The sequence below is a fragment of the Haliaeetus leucocephalus genome, unplaced genomic scaffold (assembly GCF_000737465.1).
Source record: "Haliaeetus leucocephalus isolate CR32 unplaced genomic scaffold, Haliaeetus_leucocephalus-4.0 Scaffold808, whole genome shotgun sequence".
NCBI lineage: Eukaryota > Metazoa > Chordata > Aves > Accipitriformes > Accipitridae > Haliaeetus > Haliaeetus leucocephalus.
Genome location: NW_010973244.1, coordinates 620021 through 641804, shown reverse-complemented (window position 1 = coordinate 641804; position 21784 = coordinate 620021). Strand labels below are relative to the sequence as shown.

The window sequence follows — 21784 nt, the reverse complement described above, 5'->3', positions numbered from 1 at the left end:
ACACTGGAAAGTGTTGAAATTGGGATGGGAGTCGAGGCTGGGAGGGTTTGGTGAAGTGTTTGAGAGGAGTTGGGGTATCAGCAAAGGTCCATCTGAAGGTTGCCAGGGGACAAAGCAGAGCAGGTTTGGAAGGGGTAGTCTAGGGGAGTGCTAGGTTGTATTTCCTCTTGCTGGTGAGGGTTCAGGACTCTGCAGTCTTAAAAGTGGAGATTAAGTGTTACACTGGGAGCCAGCACCCTTAACCTGTTGGTTTTGGATAGTTGGATTATAGGCAGGATCAACTGGTGCTTTGAAGGCAGGCCACACCCTTCAACCTTCATCTGGTATAACATTGTGGTGAGCAGAGTCACTTGTTTCCTTTTCTATTGGTGTCCCGAAATCCAGAGTAGCCCACTCAGCAGACCCAGCCCCTGCAGAGCTGCAGTAAAGAATTGCTGTGCCTGCATCTTGCCTTGCCCTGCAGACCAGTCTGAAGAAACTGCTTGTTGTCCTAACTGAGTAAGGGTGCCTAAACTGAAGCAATATTTCCAGGGTGGAGAAACTATACAGTTTGTCAGGCCTAATTGCTGCCTTCAGGTACAAACAATATGGGAAGTCTCAGTGTTCTAGCATACAGCTATTAGAAAAAGTAAGTATCTTTGTGTGAAATAGGGTAAATCAGGAAGTGAGAAATGATGCATATGGATATTCCTGGGGTGGTAGTGGGAATGTGGAGGCTTCTTTCTGGTCATCTGGATTACCAGATTATCTGGGCCACACTTAGCCTAAATATGATCTGGGTAGAGAGGACTAGAGATGACATTAATGGAATAGCGAACCTGTTTGTCTGAGGGACTCGGTGTTAGGTGAGTATTTGCTCTGAAGATTTGGGGAGTGGTGTCCAGCAAATCTAAAGTCAGGTTGATTTATAACTCAGTGCTTCAGTATCTCTTGACCTTGAATGAAGGGAGATAGTCAGGTCCTAACAAAGCTCTGGGATCTGAAATGGAGAGGTTAAAGACTGAAAATAATCATCATTTCTTTACCAGGCCAAAGGAGGCACTACAGCCCATTTGGTACAATTCCCAGGTGTGGTAATGAGGTGAAGGTTAAATAAAAAATTTTAGCTCTTACCTTTTGTTGGGTAGTACTTGCTTCCTCGTGGAAATCTCGCGACAGTTATCCTACAGTTTGTAAGGTGCTTTTTGGGCCACCTTGTCCAAACTGAGGTTTGCACCGCTCCCTGGTGCAGTTCTGCCCTCCCAGGCAATGCTGGTGATAGGAAGGGTTTGCGGATGGCCTGGGGGTCGGGTGGTGGTGTAAATCCCCACTGATGATGTGCCTTTCCTAGCATTGTGGTTAGAAATCACCTTCCCTTTCTCAGCAGGGTACCAGCCACTCGGATAAGTACTCATTGTTCCCATGTCAATTAGGGGATTTGTAGAGGAAAGATCATTCCCAGCCCGTGGTCCCACAGGCCCTCAAAACCAAAACTGAGACAACCAATCTGACCCCCTGATTAAGACATCATTTCCATTAAAAAATTAACAGTTGGTGATGGTTATGCTTTGGATCAAGCCAAGACCAAAAAGGTAATACATGATCTTGGCAACTGAGTTCTGCTGGGTATTTTGCTGCACTTTGTGCTTCTGTACATATAGAAGAGAAGTAAATAATTTTGCCTGGAGACTGCATTCTGGGACTTGAGGTCTTTTTATGTTTGGTTTGGGTTTTTATATATTTGTTGTTGAATTTCTCTAATAAGTAAAGCTGCCTCCAGCAGAGCACTAAGGATGTGTTTATTCATTTTTGCATAACTGAGGATATTCTGTGAACCTTTATTTTAACTCACAAATAAATGGAGTTGGCTTCTTTGGTTCTACTGGAGATTTTCATATAGTTTGTAAACTAATAATTCTGGAGCTCTAACTAGTTAGTTTTATTTTTTTTCTTCTGTGTGATGTGATGACTGTTTAAATAAATAAAAATGCTGATTTCTTAGTAGGTTCTTTCCAAAGATCTGGCCTGTATTAAATGTCAAGAAAAGTTACTCTCACAAATTGCTAAGTAGCCTCTTCTCACTTTTTTAGCATTAATGTTGGGTTTGCGCTTTGGCAGCAGAACGTTTTGTTGTTGGTTTTTTTTTTCTTTTCGTTTTTTAAAATGAGATTTTAGAATACGTCCTAAACATTAACTATGCAGATACACAGAGGCAGAGCACTTTTAATGGCCTTTAAGCTAGGAGGAAATGAGGTAATTTAATATTTTTCTTATAATCTCTGAAATCGACATGAACTTGAAAGCAAGCACGAAAAAAATGAAGATGAGCTGTGTGTGTGTGTTTGTTTGTTTTGTCTTTTTTTTCAAGACATGGCCTGTTAGGAAGGCTTTAGACACCGGGGCCTTGTTGCAGTAGGATGTGGGTGTAGCTCCTTTGAAATTGCTTAAGTGATGGACCTCAGGTATCTTTGTATTTGAGTTTAAATGCTTTGCAGGGTTAAAACTTGCAGGCGTAAACAAGGCTGGAATGGCCACCTATAGTAATTGGAATTCTAGCTGGGACTGGACAGAAGATGTGCAGCAAAGAGGAAGGGCACTTGCCTTATAATGTATGCACCGTTTATTTCCATAAAGGCTTTGAAGAACTTTGAGGGCAAATCGTGTGGGAAGGATGACACTTTGCTGTCAGTGCCCGTAACGTAATTAGAGTATCCGCAATCAGTAGAGCATGTAGTTCATGTGACAGACTGTCCTGTGGGCAGATCCTCTGCTGCAGGAGCAAATGTGGGCTAATGGAATAACTCTGGGAAATGCCCACAGGTTCCATCTGGAAATTTTCTTCGTAAGGACCGATTTCAGATTTTTTTTTTCTACTCGCGAATTCACCACAGTTGTTCATGTAGGCAAAGCTAGGAAAGACGGGGCAGAATATCTGAAGAAGGTTGCGAACCTGCATTCAGAAAGGCGGATGAGCATCTGTTGCAGTGGCCCTGGCCTTTTGAAAGCTTATTGCACATTTGCAGCTCTCCTCAGTTTTGTACATCTGCTCCAGAAGAAGAGTTGGTAGCGAGTTTCAGACCTACTAGGTGTTAGGTTTTGGAAAAGGAATTTGTTTTCAGTTCAGGACTTCAGCAGTGACAAATGGAAGAGCTCTTAGTAGGAAAGAATTTGTATTAGTCTTACTGGTTAATTAATTAGACTATTTCATTCAATTGGAAATGTGCTTTCCATGTTTATGGATACCTGTTCTTTACAGGTTCTTTACAGCATATTTTTAGCAATTTGACTGCTAGCTTCAGTAGTAAAAGGCAACTATAAAACTAAATGGAATATGAGTTTCAAATTAGCATTCCTGTGGTTGAAGAATGGTCATTATTTATTTTATAACACTGCGAAGGTAGCTTTCTCCTGTCAGCTCTGTGGGTCTCCTTCCCTTTCAGAATTTAAGGCTGCCATGTGTGGAGCGCTTTGCACATTTTGTGCAGTATATATTTCTTTTTCTCTTAATACATTTGTTAAGAATTTCAAAATTCAGTGTTATTGGGCTTGTTTTGTTTGGGGGTTTTTTAGGAAGAAAATATGGAAGAAATGTTAAGTGGTGGTACAAGAAGCAGTGCTATAAAATTCTTTTTCAAATGTTTAGAAACCTCTAGGATGGTTTAAAGGACTTCTTTTTAATTAAAAGTACCATACACTTAGTAAAAATCCATGTTAGTTGAGCAATTTTTTTTCTTTTTTTCTTTTTCTTTTTTTTTTTCTTTAAAAAAGGAATGCTGTGACTTTTCTTGTATGGGGTAAATGTCACTGTTTATATCTTAGCTTTGCTGCAAGTCAGGACTTGTACTATTCCTCTAGGTTGTCATAGAAACGCAGCTAACTGTCATCTCAACTCAGGCCGCTGATGGTTTTATTTGTAGGTTTTCAGGATTATTAAAATTTAACAAAAATTATTGATTTGCTTTTTATTAACACTGGCTTATGTTTACTTTAGAAGTTCAGACTGCATAAAAGCTTTTCCTGATAGAAAAATACCTTTAAAATGATTAAACTCTGATACTCTGAATAAGAGATCATCAGATGCATTTAATATATCAGGTAGAGTCTGAAGTAGTAGGGAAATCTCGCATTTTTGCAAATCACCTTTTTCACTTCATTTTGTTTACAGTGAAGTGGCCCCACCCTGTTTCAATTCACCTTCTGGCTTGACTTTTACTTAACATAAAAGATACCTATCAAGAAAGCGTGAAATGGGTACATCATCGTGCCTAATATTTGAAGTTTCATTTTACTTACTTTTTTTGAAGCCTGGCAGAATGCTTCGGTGCACTGACTTTTGAAAGTATATATTTTTTGTATATCCATGTGCAGGAAAAATTACTTAGTTTTCACTCATAAACAAGACAGGCAAAACTTATTTACAGTAACTTTATCTAATGGTCCATGGATGAATGCTTTTATGCAAACTGCTCAAGAGACTAGAATTAACTTTTCATGTTGGTTGCACATTGGATGTCCAGATTTCAGCAACATGTGGAATCTTAGAAAAACTAGATGACTGGAGTTCAGTTTTTATTTTTATGAATTTCTTCAGTGATTACCCATGCATTTCAAGTGTAATCTTTGTAAGCAATGTATAAAATGCAGTAATGTATTAATTGCTGTAAAATGGATGCATACTTCCTTATGCCCACCTTCCATCACATGTATGCTTTTTTCTTTGACTTTACCTCCTCCCTCTACCTTGTAGTCATTTATTAAGGATCTGTAGATGCACAGAATTTGCCTGATTTATATACAGCCCTGTAATTTGACATTGTCATTCTGTCTAGTAACAACTTTGTTCAGTGTTAGATTTACTGAATAAAATTGTTTCTTGGTGGACAATTTGACACCTCACTTCAGACTGCTACGTCATGGACTGCTGACATCCCTATATTAATCTCGTTTCTATTCTGTCATAAAACTCCCAAATAACATTTTAAAAGGGCCTCTCTTGCAGCGTATTTATATAAGCATGGGGCTAAATATTGAGTGTTTCCATAGGTCTGTGTGGCTTTTATTTGTTTTGTATCAGGGTATGTACATATTACTGTCTGTGATGGTAGCACACATGGTAAATGGCCATAATATTTAACTTGGGAAAGACTGGCTTTAGTACTCCAAAGGCAATTTAAACAAAATATGTTTAATTAATATGTTAACATGTGTCTTTTTCCAAATTTATTTTTCACATCATTAGCTACAAGAAAATGTTGCACAAATAGTTCTTCTGCCATAGGCTGACACTGTACATTTTTATTTTCTGTTCTAGGGATTGGAAAGCAGTGGTTGGTGGGAAGTAAAGGCACTCCTTTACTAGAGCACTGCACTGGTATATTCTGGTTGCTTAGGAATGAAAAACATGTTTTATGTGGGAAACACACTCAATGTTGATGTGTTCATTAGAACTAATAGTGAGTGTAGGAGACTATTATTGCAGGTATACTGTTTCCCAGTGAGGACCAAGGGATATATATGGGTTTGTGTATTTCTGTGCATGTATATAGTATTAACTGAGGCTTACTGAAGCTTATGAAATCTCTCTCTGGCATTTTACTTCAGTAGACCATCTGTTACAGATAGATGCCTATGACCACAGAGCTATTTTGCACCTTGGATTTTCTTTTCCAAAGAGATAAACGTGTTGGGTGTTCTTTGATCAATGAATTTGCTGCTTGTGTTTTTTAGCTCAGTCTCCTTCCTCTTCACTCTGTTCTTGATGCATCATCTTTCTTTGCATCTAAGTAGTGATTCGGTGATAATACCTAACATGCTTGAAATGAAAGAGAGGGAAGCTTCTGTATTTACCAGGAAAAGTTCTGAACATGCAGATGATTATAGGTGATCCATAGGAACATGCTGTGTCCGGATCCTCTTCCCAGACAGTTCTGCAGCAACATATTTATACTTTTTTTTTTTAACATAAACCCATTGGTGCGTTTTATACAATTAACTTATTCCTAGTGGATTCTTTTGTCTCTATCCTTCCTACAGAGGTGCAGCATCTTGTAAAGGTCTTGAAGTTTTTTGTAACCTGCATGCTTCAGCTTAGAGTTAATTGTGGCTACAGTGGCACACTTTATTTTATCATCATCCTTTTTTCCATATCCATCCTTTTTATATTTTTCTTCTAAATTGTGAATGACTAACTTTAGTAACAAAGTACACATGTACATCTTTTCCTGCTTTTGAGATACCAACTAAGTGCCTCTTACAGCTGAATTGATACGCTGCTATACAGTCTTTGTTTGCACCCAGAACTTTGGAGTAAAAAGAGAAACCAGTAACAAAAAAGCACAACCCAAGTCCCCTCCAATGATAAAAATGTGGAAGTGTGGCTTTTGATTGTAATGGCTGTTGTTAACAGATAGCTCGTCTGTTGCTGTGTGATAGTTTTGGGGTATCTTTTAATTTGTTTTTATTTAAAATAAACTTCTAAATGCTTGTTTTTTCTCTTGCTCCCTTTTCCTTACACTCTTAAAAATTTAGGAAGATGAGAGTGAAGAGGAACCTAAGCTGAAGTATGAACGGCTTTCTAATGGAGTGACTGAAATTCTCCAGAAGGATGCAGCCAGCTGCATGACAGTACATGAAAAGGTACTATGTGACTTTGTGGCAGAGAGAGAACTTCTGCGTGGTTTTATATATTTCTGTGCTTATAATGCATCAGTATATTTCTGTGTAGAAGTGCTGCCAAATCTGGAGGTGCAGTGCCAGCCAACACTAATATAAACAAAATTCATGGTAAACCTGAGTTGAACAATCCACACTTTCTCAGTGAGAAAACGAGGTGAGAATTCAAGATGCAGGGATGGGATGTTTTCATAAGCTACTGGGAAAATGCTCACTCGATTTTAATTATAAACAGTATTATGAACTAGAAGTGGGATACAGTCCCAACTTTCTTTTATTCAGAAAGGAAGTTGGCATATACTGTGCTTATTTGTACAGCCTGAATCACTGAAGACAGACTTGATCATGCCAGGGGCCAGCTTAGCGTATATTCAGCTGTGGAAGACAGCAGAGTTTCTGTTAATACAGTGTAGAAGAAAGTAATTACAATATTCCTTTTTTGCTTGGCTGGGTTTTTTTGGGGGGGATGTCATACTAATACTTTCCCGTTCCCCTTCCCTGATTCAATATGTTAAAAAAAAGGAGACGGAATGCTCATGCTCTAATGCTGGTAAGGTTTGAGACATACAAGAGAATGAAAGGGAGAAAGTGAATGAAGGACAATGCAAAGTAAAGAAATTTTACAAAGAATCATTCCTTTGTTATTACAAGGAAGAAACTTCATATGTTTCTTTAGTGATTTAAAAAATTGCTTTTTTGTTTTCTGAGTTTTCTTCTCTTTTATAAATACTGAAGAACATTTTAAAATATTAAGGAATGCTGAAGAGCATCTGAAAGTATGAGTTAATGATTTGTCAAGTAACTATTAGTATGTAAAACATAATAGCTATTTATTGAATGTATGATTTTTCACAGCCAGTAATAGCTTCTTAACAGTTATTGTTGAGGGATCTATCTCTATTATTTGGCTATATTTTTAGATTGACTTGTGCTGTGTTTCTTTTACTCAAAGGACTGTTGCCATGGCTCAAGAGGCTCTTAAGATGAAGCTTGTGTTTTAACTGTGCAAATGAAAACAATAAGTCTTTTTAAAATGTTTTTGACAACTTAGAATTACAGATATTTGGAAAATTGGCAAGCATTTCCTCCTGGTCTGTGGCCTGTTTGTGTTACCGTTTTTTCCTGAGCCTCAGGTAAATTTTGAAAGCCGAGAGTTGAACAGGATTTTCCTATAAGGATGTGCACGGATAAAGCTTTAACTATAGTGTCACAAAGAGTGGCAATACGGGAAAGCTGTTTAAGTATCTCAGCACTTTTAGTTTTCCAGCAATCTAGATACACTATTTATGAGAAGAATCAATAGTGTTAGAAGCCAGGTACTGGAGTCTTTTAGGAATAGGTCTTTTACAACAGAGAGCTTGAAAATGGAGCTGGGTTATAGGTTTTGTGAGGGTCCTTTCTGTTTTGTTCTGTTTTGTGGGTGTTTTTTTTTAACCCTGCAAGAGCAGGAAAAGCCCTGCTAGAGTCGTCATTAGCAAAATTTTACAGTACTATGTAAAATATGCCTCTGATTAAAGCAGTTTAACTTTGCTGGGAATACTGAAAATCTGGATTCTATATTCAGACTAATTTCCCCCCAGAATTATTTTTTTTTTCTTTTCACTGCTAAAGCATCATATTTTCACCAGGCTTGCTGTCTGCACTGGATGACTAATCGTCATGGCACCTGGTGCATTCAAGCAGGCCTGTGCAGTGGAATAGTCATACCTAGTTATGTCTGCACACCTGATGTTTTATTAACCAGTATTGATTTTTTCACCCGGGGGACTTTTTTCTTCCTGAAAAAAGGCAACCTTGCAGGAGTGAAAGGCATTGCAGGGGATGAATTTCTAATGAACCCCTTCTTTTCCTTTCTTGACTCCTTTTAATGTAGCTTCATATTTTAAGTGCCTGAACTGAAATTTCATTTTAAGCAATTCCATTTTGATAAATCCTTTTAAACCTTGACTTTCTGTAAGGTTATTTTTTAAAGATTGTGCTGCCTGACTGACACGCTTAGCAGTGCCTGTAAATTTGAGCATTTCATTATAGGTTGCAATGAAGCATGCTCACATGCAGTGAAATACAGAGAATTGAGGAGCCTAGACTATTTGAGTAATGCTGAAAGGAGGGGGGGAATAAAAGAAACCTCTGTCATAAATCAAGTAGTACTGAAGTTCTTCCTTTTCTGTTTAGGTGTAGTTCACATGGTTCAATTAACAGCAGATCTCTCAGAATCAGTTCCCCTCTTGTTTGTATCAAAATAAGTTTATGAGAGCATGCATTCGTGTGGACATTTCTTTATTTTGCTACTGTTTTTTAGAATGAAACTCCTGAGATTTCTGAGGAAAAGTGTATTTGTCCTGAGAGTGTTCAATGTAGGAGTGTTACTACATGAAGGGAAGCAAGCCCAGTGGTTATCTGTGTGCTTAAATGCACTGTCAGAGACCTTCCATAATTCAGCAGTATTTTACCAATGGCTTACTGGTGGCCTTTTGCTGTGTTTGAATGTTTTGTTTTTATGTTAATGATGAAGGAGAATTAAAATAAAGCCCAAAGGAAACCATTATGATTGAAAAAAAAGCTGAACTATTTCAGGTCTGCGTTGGTCCATGCTTTCACGCTGCATTTTTAATTTGCTGCCACAGTCCATCAGGCAGTGTGTACAGACTGCAGACACACCATTAGTTGTCAGTGGATGAGGGTCCTCATGACTCATTCTGACAGCTAACTTGCACTATCACAGTAATAGGGGCTTGAAGCCCTGTTTTATTCTTTAGGTGCAGTTAAAAGAACCTTTGTCTGTAGAAGGTGGTGGGGGTTTTTTCCCCCAGTGCTGCTAATCATTAATCTGGTAAACAACCCAGAATTCATTTAGCATTGCTGTAGTTTTGGTTGCGGTGTCTTTGTGTTTATGTAATCAGTCTCTTTCTTTTACAGTTTTTGGCTCTGGGAACACATTATGGCAAAGTTTATTTACTTGATGTCCAGGGGAACATCACACAGAAGTTTGATGTTGTAAGTATGGCATTATTCAGCACACATCTACTGGGATGTAAAAGTGCTGTGATGTACTAAGTAATAAATAAGTTAATGCTCTTGTTACACCTGAAATTTTACTAATGCATTTCATGAACTCCCTCTCCATAACATAAAAGGCAGTGTGTGGTCCTCGCAAAAAGAAGTTACACTGGATGGTTTTGTGATGAGCACATCTCAGTTTACATATAATAAACTTTATTCCTCAAGACAGAAGAGGAAATGCATATTTATGATTGTAAATGGCTATTATTAATTATGTAGCCCAGAGGTTCATGACTTCCATAAGGCATGAGCCTGCTCGTTAGGTGACTGTTGTCAGTTGTTAGTGTGTGCACTATCATCTTATCTAGTTGCCACAAGTAATTGAAAATTGATTGATTGCCTTGCTGGTTCAGTTTATCTACTGCAAATATATAACGCTAATATTTTATGTGAATGTTTTGAAGCTTGGACTCTTAAGGGATTGTATTGATTGAAGGAGAAGCAGCAGACTTTTTCCTTATTGTGGTTCCTGATATTAGAAGATGAATGAAATGCTAAATTTAAAGCTCTGTTGTTGAGTATTAAATGTTCCTTTTAATTGTGGACATTTGTTGATTATTTTTGGGTTTGTTTTTTAATATCTCATTTTCAAATTCCCTGTCTTCCGTGGGAGGTGGGAGGAAGAGAAATAGCCATTTTTTTTCCTACTGGCATTGTCACAAAATCTAGTAGCCAAGCGTTGGTTTTTCATAGCAGTGTCAGCACTTGTCAGAGTATCCATCACAAGATGTTGGCATGTTTGCAAAGAGAACCTATGTTCTAAAGCTGACGCAGCTAGCTGCATGGGAGGGTTGAAAGGTTTTGTTTATATTTTTGAAAAATCTAATTATGCAATTGTGCAAGGCAGGGGGAAAGTCATAGCCAAAACCTGGACTCCTAGGCACAACCTTTGGAAGAAATTTTATATATAGCATTGGCCAGATTGACAATGACCTTACTGGGTATTAATGAAAGTCAAGCTAATTGTGTTTTCTATTGCTTTTAACTTTGTATGTTCATCAGCCCCACAGAGGAGATGCTGACTGCGTTTCAAAAGAGGAAAATTTTTTGGTGTCTCCCTTACAGTTCTGATTACTTTACATGTATGCTACTTGCTAAAGATACAGTTTCTTTCTCCCGAAGTAATCTATTTGGGGCAGGTCCAATTAAAGTGTACCTGAATTCTTCTCTTCCATCTCTGCAATAAAAGACTGACTCAAAAACTCACTCAAATGAAGTGGAGTTTTTCTATTGAGTCAGGCATTAAATGTCTTAGACTTGTATTTGTGCCACTCTGTGTCAGGTGCTTGGAAGGGTTCATTTGTAGAACTGCCATTTTTTTCCCAAGTGCATCACCAACACCCTGTTCTCCCACACTGGTTCTGAAAGGTGAAATCCTCCTGTAAAGACTTAGGACACTGCTTAGGCGTAGAGCAAGGAAGAAGGGGACCTGTTGTCTACTAAAGACTATGAAACAGAACCCCTGCATACTCTTTGTACCAACCCACCCAAATGTGCTATTCTTTTCTTTTCTTTTCCTTAATAAAAAGTCCTACCAGTGCCTGCTGGGAGAGTAGTTTCTTATAGTGAAGTTAAGGTTGGGCTATATAAAGCACTTTCTGCTATACAGCGTTTACTTGGTTATCCCTTTTCCAACCTTAGCCTGCTTCAGGATGAAGATTTTTGTGCCGTGTCTTCTTATAGAGATGGCAATGATTTTTTTTTAAACTATTGTTTGAGTACAAAGTGCTTTTTCAGATGGAGAATGGGAAAAAGAAATGTTTCTTGGATTCTATTCTAAATGTTGCTGTCGCTTTTTGTAATGTACGTGTCTCCAGTGCAACAGATAAATTGTATCATGGATCAGGTGGAAAGGGTATTTCTTTTGTTCTTTTTTATAGTTTGAAGAAAAATTATTTTGATCTAGAACCACTTGTCTTGGAAGGAAAAGTTTTCCAAGGAACTACTAAGTGTTGTAGAACAGAATGGGCTGCCTATGTGAGAAACAAAGCAGCTCTGTGACATCCTTGGCTGCTTAAACAGAGAAGTTTTCTGAATGAATGTTGTTGGCTGTTGAACCCCTAGAACAGTTTATTCTGAACTGGCTGCTGTATGTCAGAATTTTTTCCTTCTAACCTGAACTTTTCAAGATCTTGGACTGCTGACTAGAGGCATCGCTATCAAAGCATTTGGTGGGGTGTTCCTTCTGTTCTCTCCTACCAATGCATGTTTACTCTCTCTCTTCCTGGGGGATTTGCATTGGAGTATTGCCATGTTGTAAATCCCAAATAAAACCTAACCCTTTCTTGAGAAGAAAGTGAGTCACTTTCTGAAGTCCTATAGAGGCAAAGCATTCCTTGTAAATGTGCTGGGGCAAAGAGTATTTTCTCTAGTGTTGTTTTCTCTTGTTCTTTGTTGGGTCCCAAATTCCTTCTGAGAAGTGTTTCCACTAGTGGAATAGCAGATATGGTTTTACCTTGAAGTTGTAAATAGGAGAAGTAGCTGTTGTTACTAATTTCTGGAAATTAGCAGTGTATAAAAATTGTTCTGAGTAAATAAAATTGTCTCCCATTAAAGAGCAAGCAATATTACCACTGAAACCTTTTATTTTTTTGCAGTGAACAGTGTACCCAGGGAGTGACTTTTACATATTTTTCTTTTTGAAAGAATATTTTCAGCAGATGTTTTCTGTCTTGTGAGATGGCAGAAATGAATAATAAGGATAGCAACATGAAGCCCTTTGTCTGGAAGAAATCAGTTATGTGATTCAAGGAATTGTTCTGCGTTTGAGTCTATCTGTATTTTTCAGGGGTTTTTGGTTTTGGGTTTTTTTTTTTTTAAGCCAAGTTGGGGAATAAAAAAATTAGTTACTTTTCTGTACATCTGAGTCTGTTAAATGGGTAAATAGGAAAAAAACCAAACCATACACAGGAAACTTTAAAAGTCACTAGATCCAAAATAGTGTTAGTATGTGACATAAACCAGAAAGGTGGGAGGGTTTTTTATTTTAACCTTTTTAAAAAATTTATTTTAATGGCAAGTTCATATTAAGTACATGTAGAAAATACCATTACTGCCACCGTAGTCCTCTTGATTTCAATTTTTTTCCCTAATCTTAGGTAACCATATTCAATAATATCAATGGGCTTGGAAATTGAATAAATAGGAATTTTGTAGAATAAATCATTTATTTGCCATATTGGCTCACATCTGGATTTGCGCCAAATTGTAAAACAGAAATAGAGACTGATCTCAGAGGATTTGCAGCACAATTACTTTATTGTGTCTCCAGCTCCTGTGAACTTTGAGGGAAGAAACTCACAGGTATGTTGCATAATCTCCAAAATGGCCAATTTTTGAATGATGGCCCTCCTGTTGAAGACTGAATGTGTTTAGCATTTTAAATTGCTAAAAACAGCTGTAAGAAACACTAAAAGTCTGGCATCCCTAGAAGTTCTGCTATTTTAACATGCTCTTTTGTTTGTTTGTTGTTTAAAAAAAAACCACAAACCTTTTAGGACTTCATTCTGTAATGTCCATAGCAGCAAAACAATGTGGGTATCCTGAATTGCCAGTACTGGCCTTAGTGCTGCAAAGACTTAATCATGTGCTCTACTTTGACCCATAAATGTACACAGAGGCTTCTGTGAAACTAAAGTAGACAACTAAAAAGTCTTTTCAGAAGAGAGTCTTGCTCTCATCCTGCCCTTAAAATATCTGATGCTGGATCCTGTGCCGGGTGGATGACTATTTTCAGGTTTGCAACTCCTCTTGTCAACAGCAGTGGAAATGCATGCTTTGAAACTGGCATGGGAGACTTTTGATTTGGGGAGAATTGAGAGACAGGAATTTGGGGGCTTTGGCCTTGTGTGGTGCTGGTATCTCAGCAGCCACGCTTGTGCTCTCGCATGATCCCTCTTTCCCCCTTTCCTAGTGTGTTTTTAGCTCTTGCCAGTGTGGCTGTCTTTGACAATGTCAGCTGCCTAAGATTAACTGATATGCATCCTCAAATAACGTATGTTTGACAAACTGGCGTTCTTTTGTATTAGGGTTCAGTGCATTGAGTGAGATGAAATGTGTCAAACACACTGAAAATTATTACTAAAAGGCAACAAGAAGAGGGAAAAAAAAGCCCGCTAATGCCACTGACAAAGGATGATGCAGGACTGATTCACAGCATGTTAATTCCAAATGCCTCTCCATCTTTCTTTTCTTCTTAGACTGTCTACAATTTATTAATATAATTATTGCCTCAACTGACATCTTGTGGATTAAGGACTTCTAGATATGAAGAAAGCTGTACAAACGTGTTTAGTTAAGTAACAAATCAGAAACCTTTCAAAGAGCAAGAAAACCTGCCCCCATTCTGGTCTTCTAATAAACATCAAGCGTAAAGCAAAAATGGTTAGAAGACTTGGCTGGTGCTAGTGATATTCTGTGAGAAGGGGAAACATTGTCTATTTTACAAGTAGGGGGGATTTAAATGTTTAATGCATTGGAGGTGTTTCAGAGATGATGCATGAGCCTAGAAAACAATGTAAATAGTGTTTTAAAGCTTCTGTTAGTGCAAAGAAATTGAAGTCCTGTTAGCATGCAACATTTGTGAGCTATTCAAGACTGCTGGAATTTCAGAAAGAATGAAACTTTAAGTAGAGGCCCCTTCTTGCAGCATTTCTTTTTACCACGTATATCTTTCCTGGCCTCACCATTTTTTTCTAATTGTCTCACATTGTCTAGCAATAAACATTTCTTTATGTTTTTTTAATCGGAGTGACAGAAATTGAAAATCACTAGGTCATCTCTGCTACCTTGAAAAATTAAAGGGGAGTTCCTTCTGTGGTGGTATTGTTGCCCTTGGGTGTATTAAAGTCACAGCACTCGCCAGCCTCTGGAGCAAGTGTGTTGCTTGAAGGTCAGTCAGTGGCCTGTTGGTTTTGCTGATAACTCAGCAGGCTGCAAATAAAATGTCAGAGGTTTCTGTTGACTTGATGTGCTTTTGAAAGAGTTTAATTGCTGACAAGAAAAGCATATTTCTAATGAAGAAACAGCTGTTGTTAAGCACTAAATGCTGTTGCTATAAATGATGTGGAGCCTACTACCTGCTGTGAGAGATAATGCAGCATCTTTCAATGGGGAAGGTAACTTTTAGCATTTGATTGTATAATGAAGAAGTTACTTTGAATGGAACTTTACATGAGAGTTTAAGACTAAGATGATATAAATGTCACTTATTTTGACAGACTACTTAAAATTCCCTGTTTATTACTTTAACTACATCATTTTAGTTGTCACTGTCAGACTATGAAAGAAGACTTAATCGGGAAATGAACCGAAGCAATAGAATTTAGAGTAAAGATCTGGGTAGCTGTGTGTTAGTATTTGCAGGGTGTCACTGTATCTGTTAAATTTGAAGCTGAAATCCTGTGCTTTGTACAAAACCAAGCAGGCTGCTATAAATGTAGGCTCCAAAAACCAAAGTAAAAATTAAGATTTTGATAGGAGCAAGTGTCTATGCAGGGGACAGGTTTCCTTCCCCTCCATGGGACCTCCCAGCCAAATGGGTGGTGCAGTCCTATGGCTTAAATGCTTTAAGTTAACTCCTAGCTCTGCCCAATGGAAAAACTAGAGAAAAGTGATATCCTTTGGGATTTTGCTCTTAGACTTGCATGTCTACACCCAATTTAATAGCCCTTCTTCTGCTTCTGTCTACCTGTCTTTTCATTTTAACTGCAGATGATTTGGAAAGCCAGAAGTTTTTACAGTAGTTCTGGGAGTAACTCGGATGGCCTTTTGAGTCTGGCTTTTCGAATGTTATAAAGGCTTGGAAAGTATGTCTTATGATGTTTGTTCTGGTGCTGTGCTTATTAGGTTGTTTGTGACCTGGAGTGTTTCCAATGGGAACTGTGCAGCCATTGAAGATTAGGACCTTCCTTGGCAGGATTCGTGGTGTATCTGGGTCTCTCTGTCTGGATGAGAAGTGAGGTAGCTTGCCTAGACCAGCAAAAATTGTGGTGTCAGGGCCATTATTCCATAGGTCTAGAAAAGTTTCTTGTCTGACACAACTGAAACAAAAAAAAAACCCCTTTCATAGTTGTTTTGCATATCATCTTTGTATCCACTGTATCTAACTTTCCTTTGAAGGGAGTGTTGCTTAAATTTTTACTTAAAGAGACCAGATGGATGTGGAAGGCATTCATTATTACTAGAAATGTTTCTTGGAGTATGGATGAAACATGAGAGTTTTAAATAATTGTGGTATCATGTATGACTAATTTTTGTAAGCTCAAAACTGAGGAAAGCAGTTCCTCCATTATTCTTTCAAGCTTGTAGCTTGCAATAACTCTGTAGTTTAGTGCAGAATAATATAAAAGGTTTAATTGAGAGTGTAGGTTCAGCTACAGAAGGTCTTGTATGGTCCAGCCATTTATTTCTTGAATGCTGTTAGCTCATACAAGTCAAATGCATGCTTGTGCAGTCACAAAGAGTAACATGTATGCTGTAGATTAAGTTCCTCTCAGTTGAAGTATAAAGCCTACATACTTTATCAGCTGTTTCTGGGACTGCAATTGTTTCTGCCTTCTGTTTCTGAACTTTTCACTAGCAGCTATGTTGCCCATGTACCTTCTTTTCAGAAGGATGTCAGCCCCATCCTTAGACTGAGTGATCTTTCTACAACTTCATTACTCTCCAAATGCATATTGGTTTTCCTCTATTTTTTGACATAGAAGCATAGGAAGAAGTTTCCTTTTTGTTCTCCAGTATCAATCACTTTTCTACAGAGTGGATATCTTATCTGTCAGTTGCATTTCATGACCAACTCTAAAGGTATTACATTTAAGGTACCTTAGCAGCCCTCTTCAATGTCACTGATTTCAGTAAGAGTTTGTTAATGTCACCTCTTAATGAGGTAAAGGGCTTTGACTCAATACTCTTTTGTCACAGTCATCTAAACATAGCAAATAGTTCATTTTCTCTTGACTTGGTAGGGTCCTATCATATTGTGTGTGTTTTCTCAGAAAAAAAGTTGAAATCTGAAAAATTATAGGGGGAACAATATCTCATTATGGGAGAATGCTAAACATGAAGGACACTACTACTCTAGTAATTAATATAGCACTTTTGGTCAATGAAAGGGCAAAGCTTCCAATGTTTTTTTTGTTTGTTTGTTTGTTTTTTTGCCAGACCTTGTAGGAGCTCTGAGTTTATTTCCATGAAAGATCAAGTAGAGGACCTTACTGTAATTCTGCTAAGTGAATTTACATGTGGCATTTTCAGACATTTTTGAACAAAATTATTTGTGACATCAAAATAATCAAAACAATTCTTTTTTCTTTTTTTTCTTTTTTTTTTTTTCTTCTAACTCTTTCACCATCCAGGTTTGGTAACATTTGCTGTTTGAATGCATACTATATCCTGTGATTATTTAGAAAATGTAATTTGTGTTTGCAACTATTACTGACCTTTTCTCTAAAAAATTGCCCTATGCATCATAATTTGACAATATTAGGCAACAAAGTTTATTTGCTTTTAAGAAAAACACAGAAACATAGTTTCTAATTTCAAAGACATATTAAACCACCATGCACGATAATATTTTTTTCATCTCTGATTTAAGCAAAAGATTACTTTTCTAGAGTGTAATTGACTCTTAAAAGAAAGCCTCAAAAGACTCCCAACAAATTTCAAACAAGTCTTAAATAAGGAACATACTTTTCTGTGCCTTCCAGAGGCTTAGTCCCTGACAAGGAATACTAGATGCCGCTAGGTTGTTCTGTCTCTTACTCCTTCTTGGTATTTGAAGAACCACAGATTCTCACCATCACAGATGTCCCTGCCCTACTGGGAACTTTCTCATCTGACCAGGTGATGTTGACTGGCATGAGACATATGTTCAGGGATTCACTGCTTGCTTTTTCCAGTCATCTCAGAAGCAAATTGTGCCACATCTGTCTCATACTCCCCCTAAATACTCTTTGCTGATATATAGCTGGACCATTGGGCCAAGTTGCTCTAGGGTTTTTATTAGCAGCAGTCAAACAGCTAGTTTCCGGTAGCACTGACGAAGTCTTTTCATAAAAGACTGATAACACAGATGTGCATTTTCAAAACCCTAACAACCTTTAAAAGCATAGAGAGGATTTGGAAAGGTTTGATTCCTAAGAAACTAGTATACTGCTGATTCCTAGAGCTGTTTTCCTTTCAAATGGCATATTATACCTGCATGGCATTTTCCTCTATACAGAAGGCAGGCATTTACGTGCACATATACAAAATAATAGCAGTTTGCTTGTCAGAATTATTCAGAGTTCTGGCATTAATAAAATATTATTTGCATTAGAAAATGTTTTCCTAGTTAGAAAGTCCAAAGCAACTGAGTTCTGGAGGACAATGTTTTATATACAAGTTGACATTAATGATAGAGCTACAGCCCTTTGTTTCCATTAACAATAAAAATGCAGCACTATTAAAAACACAGAATGACATAACAGGGGCATAATATGATGAACAAAACATGAAGGCAAAACTAAACATTTTTTCCCATAGGGGGTAAGACATTATTGATAATGAACTTTGTAAATCTAATAAAAATTCCTTTCTGAAGGATGAGACTTATTTGTTTTAAAAGACATGACAGTTTATATAGCAGTTGTTTATTGCACTCCTGATGAAATGCTAAATGTGGACAGACCAGATTTGACCAGTCTTCGGTATTAATACCCTGAGTGGCCACTGACAAAAAGTCGCTACTTTCAAGCTGGCCATCTCCACTGTGATCCTGCTGAGGGAGCTAGTTCCACTCAGTGTCCTGTGACACAGAGAAATAAAAGTATAAGAAATTTCAGAAGTCAGTATTTTGGTGTTGGAAGGTTCACCACTGTAACCCTAAACTGGCTGCTAATTGAAGTCTGTAGTTGCTGCAGGTCTTTGCAGTTTTGAAGACAGGAGCTGTGAAATGTGAGCAGTGTAAAGATGGAGGAATGAATTAATCTGGTTGCTTTTTTTGATCTACTTTAAATAAAATTTATTATAGGCAATCATGTCTACACTTCACTGGTATTGAAATAGAGCCTCTTTGTATGTAAATGCATTGAGAAAGTTGCACGGGATCACTTCATCTTCACATTTAGCTTTCCCTCTTACTGTTACTGTGAGGGTATGTCATACAGTATGCTGCTTACAGTAAGTTACAGTGCACTTCATGATCCATAGTTTCTACTTGTGTGAGTACTCTCCTCCCTCTCCCCTATCTTTTTGATTTGCACATGTTTTTAGGATCCTGTCAAGAATCAGACACCCAATGTTGATCATTGTTGAGTATCTCTGATGGGTTTGTGAGACTTTCCCAGATGATATAATTGCAAATAAAGGAAGTTCCAGAGTTGGCGTCCAAAGAGAATACAATGCTTTCAGTAAGCAGGAAATGTGTTTATTATTGCATATAGCTTTGACTTATGCCAGTCTATACCAGTGTTGATAACTGAATGTTTACATGGAAAATGGCACTTCAGCTCTAACTATTGGCTGAACTTCAGCATTGATCAGCCAGTGTAATATTTAACTATGCCAGGAATATGACCGGTTACGTCATTTTCAGCCAGGAAAGGGAATTCCTTCTCTTGTAATATTTCTGCTTCTGTCCAATTCCATCAGTGAGAGATCTTTTCACTGATTTCAGTAGCTATCGGGTTGGGATCATTGTCTGTAGTGGAATGGTTGACAGGCTAAAATAACTGGAAAAAATACTTACTGCGGTTTTTCATTGCAAGAGCTGATAGAAGGAAGAAAACTATGTAGTCATGGAGAAAATAATGGTTATGTAATGGAATGTAAGGAGAAGCAGGAATACTAGGCTGCATGTGGTCATGTCCTCTGTCCTTTGTTTGGTCAGGGAGGAGGATGAGCATCATGGCTGTTGTGAAAACCTTCCTGGAAATGATGTTGGCACAACAATGCATGATCCCTGAGAAGAATAGTCACAAGCCGCTGTGCTTCTTTAAAAGTTGCTTGCTCAAAGCACCAATAAAATAATCTCTAAAAAGAAAACCTGTCCTGACAAGAACTTGCAGAACTGTATGATCTGGTTGGCCTTTCTCATCAGTCATGTCTCTGAAATGTGGTTTATCAAGAAATGCAGAAAAATCACATACTCTCCACTTTGGGGGAGCAGAATTCTACAAAATCCTGTTAAATACATTAATGACAGTGGCGGTGGTATTCTGTTGGAAACAAGCTGTGAAAGCGCCCCAGTAAGTTTCATCCTCAGACGTTTAGATATGTTTTTTGGCTCATTCTTCAAAGCCCAATTTATAATTCAGTAGCCTGTGTGGAAAGTTAATGCTCAATGATGAATTCTCCGAGTTCATTGTGCTTGGGGAACTGTTCTGAAAAGAAAGCAGTTAGTGAATCGGTGAGGTGAACCTCCAGATTGCCTGGAATAGTCTTCTCCCACGCTGTGTTGGGTCTTCTGAGGAAGGTGTATGTAGTCATCTGCAGCCTTTCCTCAGCCCTCCACCTGTACTTCCACACCTCTACATGGGCGTGTGATGGGGAATATTGCTTCATATTCTCAGATGGCTTTAATACACAGATAGCAACAAAGTAGTAGATAGAGGTGGGCTTAGGACATACTATCATTGAAACCCTACAGTTATACAGTGGATGGTGAAGGGGACCTGAGGAGAGGAGGAAACAGGAATAATTTGTTTACTTTGGCACAGAGCTCCCAGGAGGGTATCTCCTTACACGCCAGTGTTTTAATAGAAAAAAGATTCTACTTTGGATCCATCATGAGCTAGCTAATGGTTAAACTGCTAGGAAGGAGTGTAGGCTTTCAATGTAGATTTGTTTTCAGTAGTAGTTCCATCATTCCTAGACAAGCATTCTGATTATCTAGTAACTACTACAGATTTAGGGAGATCCCTTGTTAATTTTTTTCCTTGAATGTTTTTTTTTTTTTTCTTTTTTCTTAGTCCCTGTAGTTGACAAACAAGATTAAGGGATTCACTGATGTGGAAAATATTGAAATCACTCTAGGCTTTTTGGTCTTTCTCACTTTCTCAGACTGTATATGAGAGATTCCTTGTCCTCATATCCCCTTAGTTTTAGACAAGCTTTTGAGATCTTTCTTTTTTGTAGGCAAGGCCTGCCTTCCCGCAGACAAAACAAAGTTAATGTTGTTATTGTTCCGTGTCCCAGACCTTGTCACTCTCCCCAGCTTTCCACCCTCCCTTTTCTTCTAACCAATATAATGTCCCATTTTTCATTTGGAGAATGACAGTTTCAGGAGTGTTATAGGAAAAGCACTGGAGCAGGAATCCTCACTTACTTACCAGAATTTGGCTGCCAGTATTATTGAACAAAACCTTTTAGGTGTGGATATTAGTAAATTTTCATCATACGAAAATTTAAGTGTTATAAATTCAGAGTATACTACTTCTATTGCAGGCAGAGGTGAACAGCTTGTTCTGTAACTTTTAAAGCTGCCTTTTCAATTTAAACCTTTGTGTTACTACGTTACATTTCTCAGTTGTGTATAAACACATAGGTATGTGTGAACTTTTACCTTGTTACAGGTAAACCATAATATAGCATCAGAATTTGCTTTTCTGAGTTGCTCTTCCCTCTATGGTATCAGTAAAACTCTACAAATATGCAAAATATGCATAAGTCACTGCAGCATCTGGGGCAAGAAAAGTACATGGGTTCAATTTCTTTTTAAATGTAGTTCCTCAGTACAAGAGATCTCTGGGCATCAGTGTTCTGAAGTCAAAACAGATGGGACAAACAACATGTAATACACTTGTGCTTAGCTGTTGCACACCTTCCTGTTGTTTGTTTGTTTGGTTTTTGTTTGTTTGTTGTTTGGGTTTTTTTAAGTAGTTGAAGACTCCCTCACTATCTGGTTTATTTGCTGTCACCTCCTATCACTTCCCAAAATGAAAAGACCCTGAAAAGTAGAACTCCTTTTTTGACAAGTTAGTTAAATTAGGCTTCCTTCTAGGTAGGTTGAGGGTATAATTTTGGATTGGAAAGGCACTCTTGAAGAAAGAGAATATTCAGTACTTGCCTAGTTTTCTGGTTTTTTTCCCCA

General features: G+C 37.9%; 1 protein-coding gene across 2 annotated transcripts in view; it reads left to right on the top strand.

Annotated features, from left to right (window-relative positions):
- Positions 1 to 21784, top strand: part of VPS41 (vacuolar protein sorting 41 homolog (S. cerevisiae)) — a 110018-nt gene that overhangs the window by 14994 nt on the left and 73240 nt on the right. For both annotated transcript variants that reach the window (XR_775282.1, XM_010581769.1), the window contains exons 3-4: positions 6508 to 6615; positions 9571 to 9648. Coding sequence is in view for 1 of the 2 variants with exons in the window: in XM_010581769.1 (XP_010580071.1) it covers positions 6508 to 6615; positions 9571 to 9648 (186 nt within the window). In the remaining variant the exon portion in view is untranslated. The remainder of the gene's footprint in view (positions 1 to 6507; positions 6616 to 9570; positions 9649 to 21784) is intronic.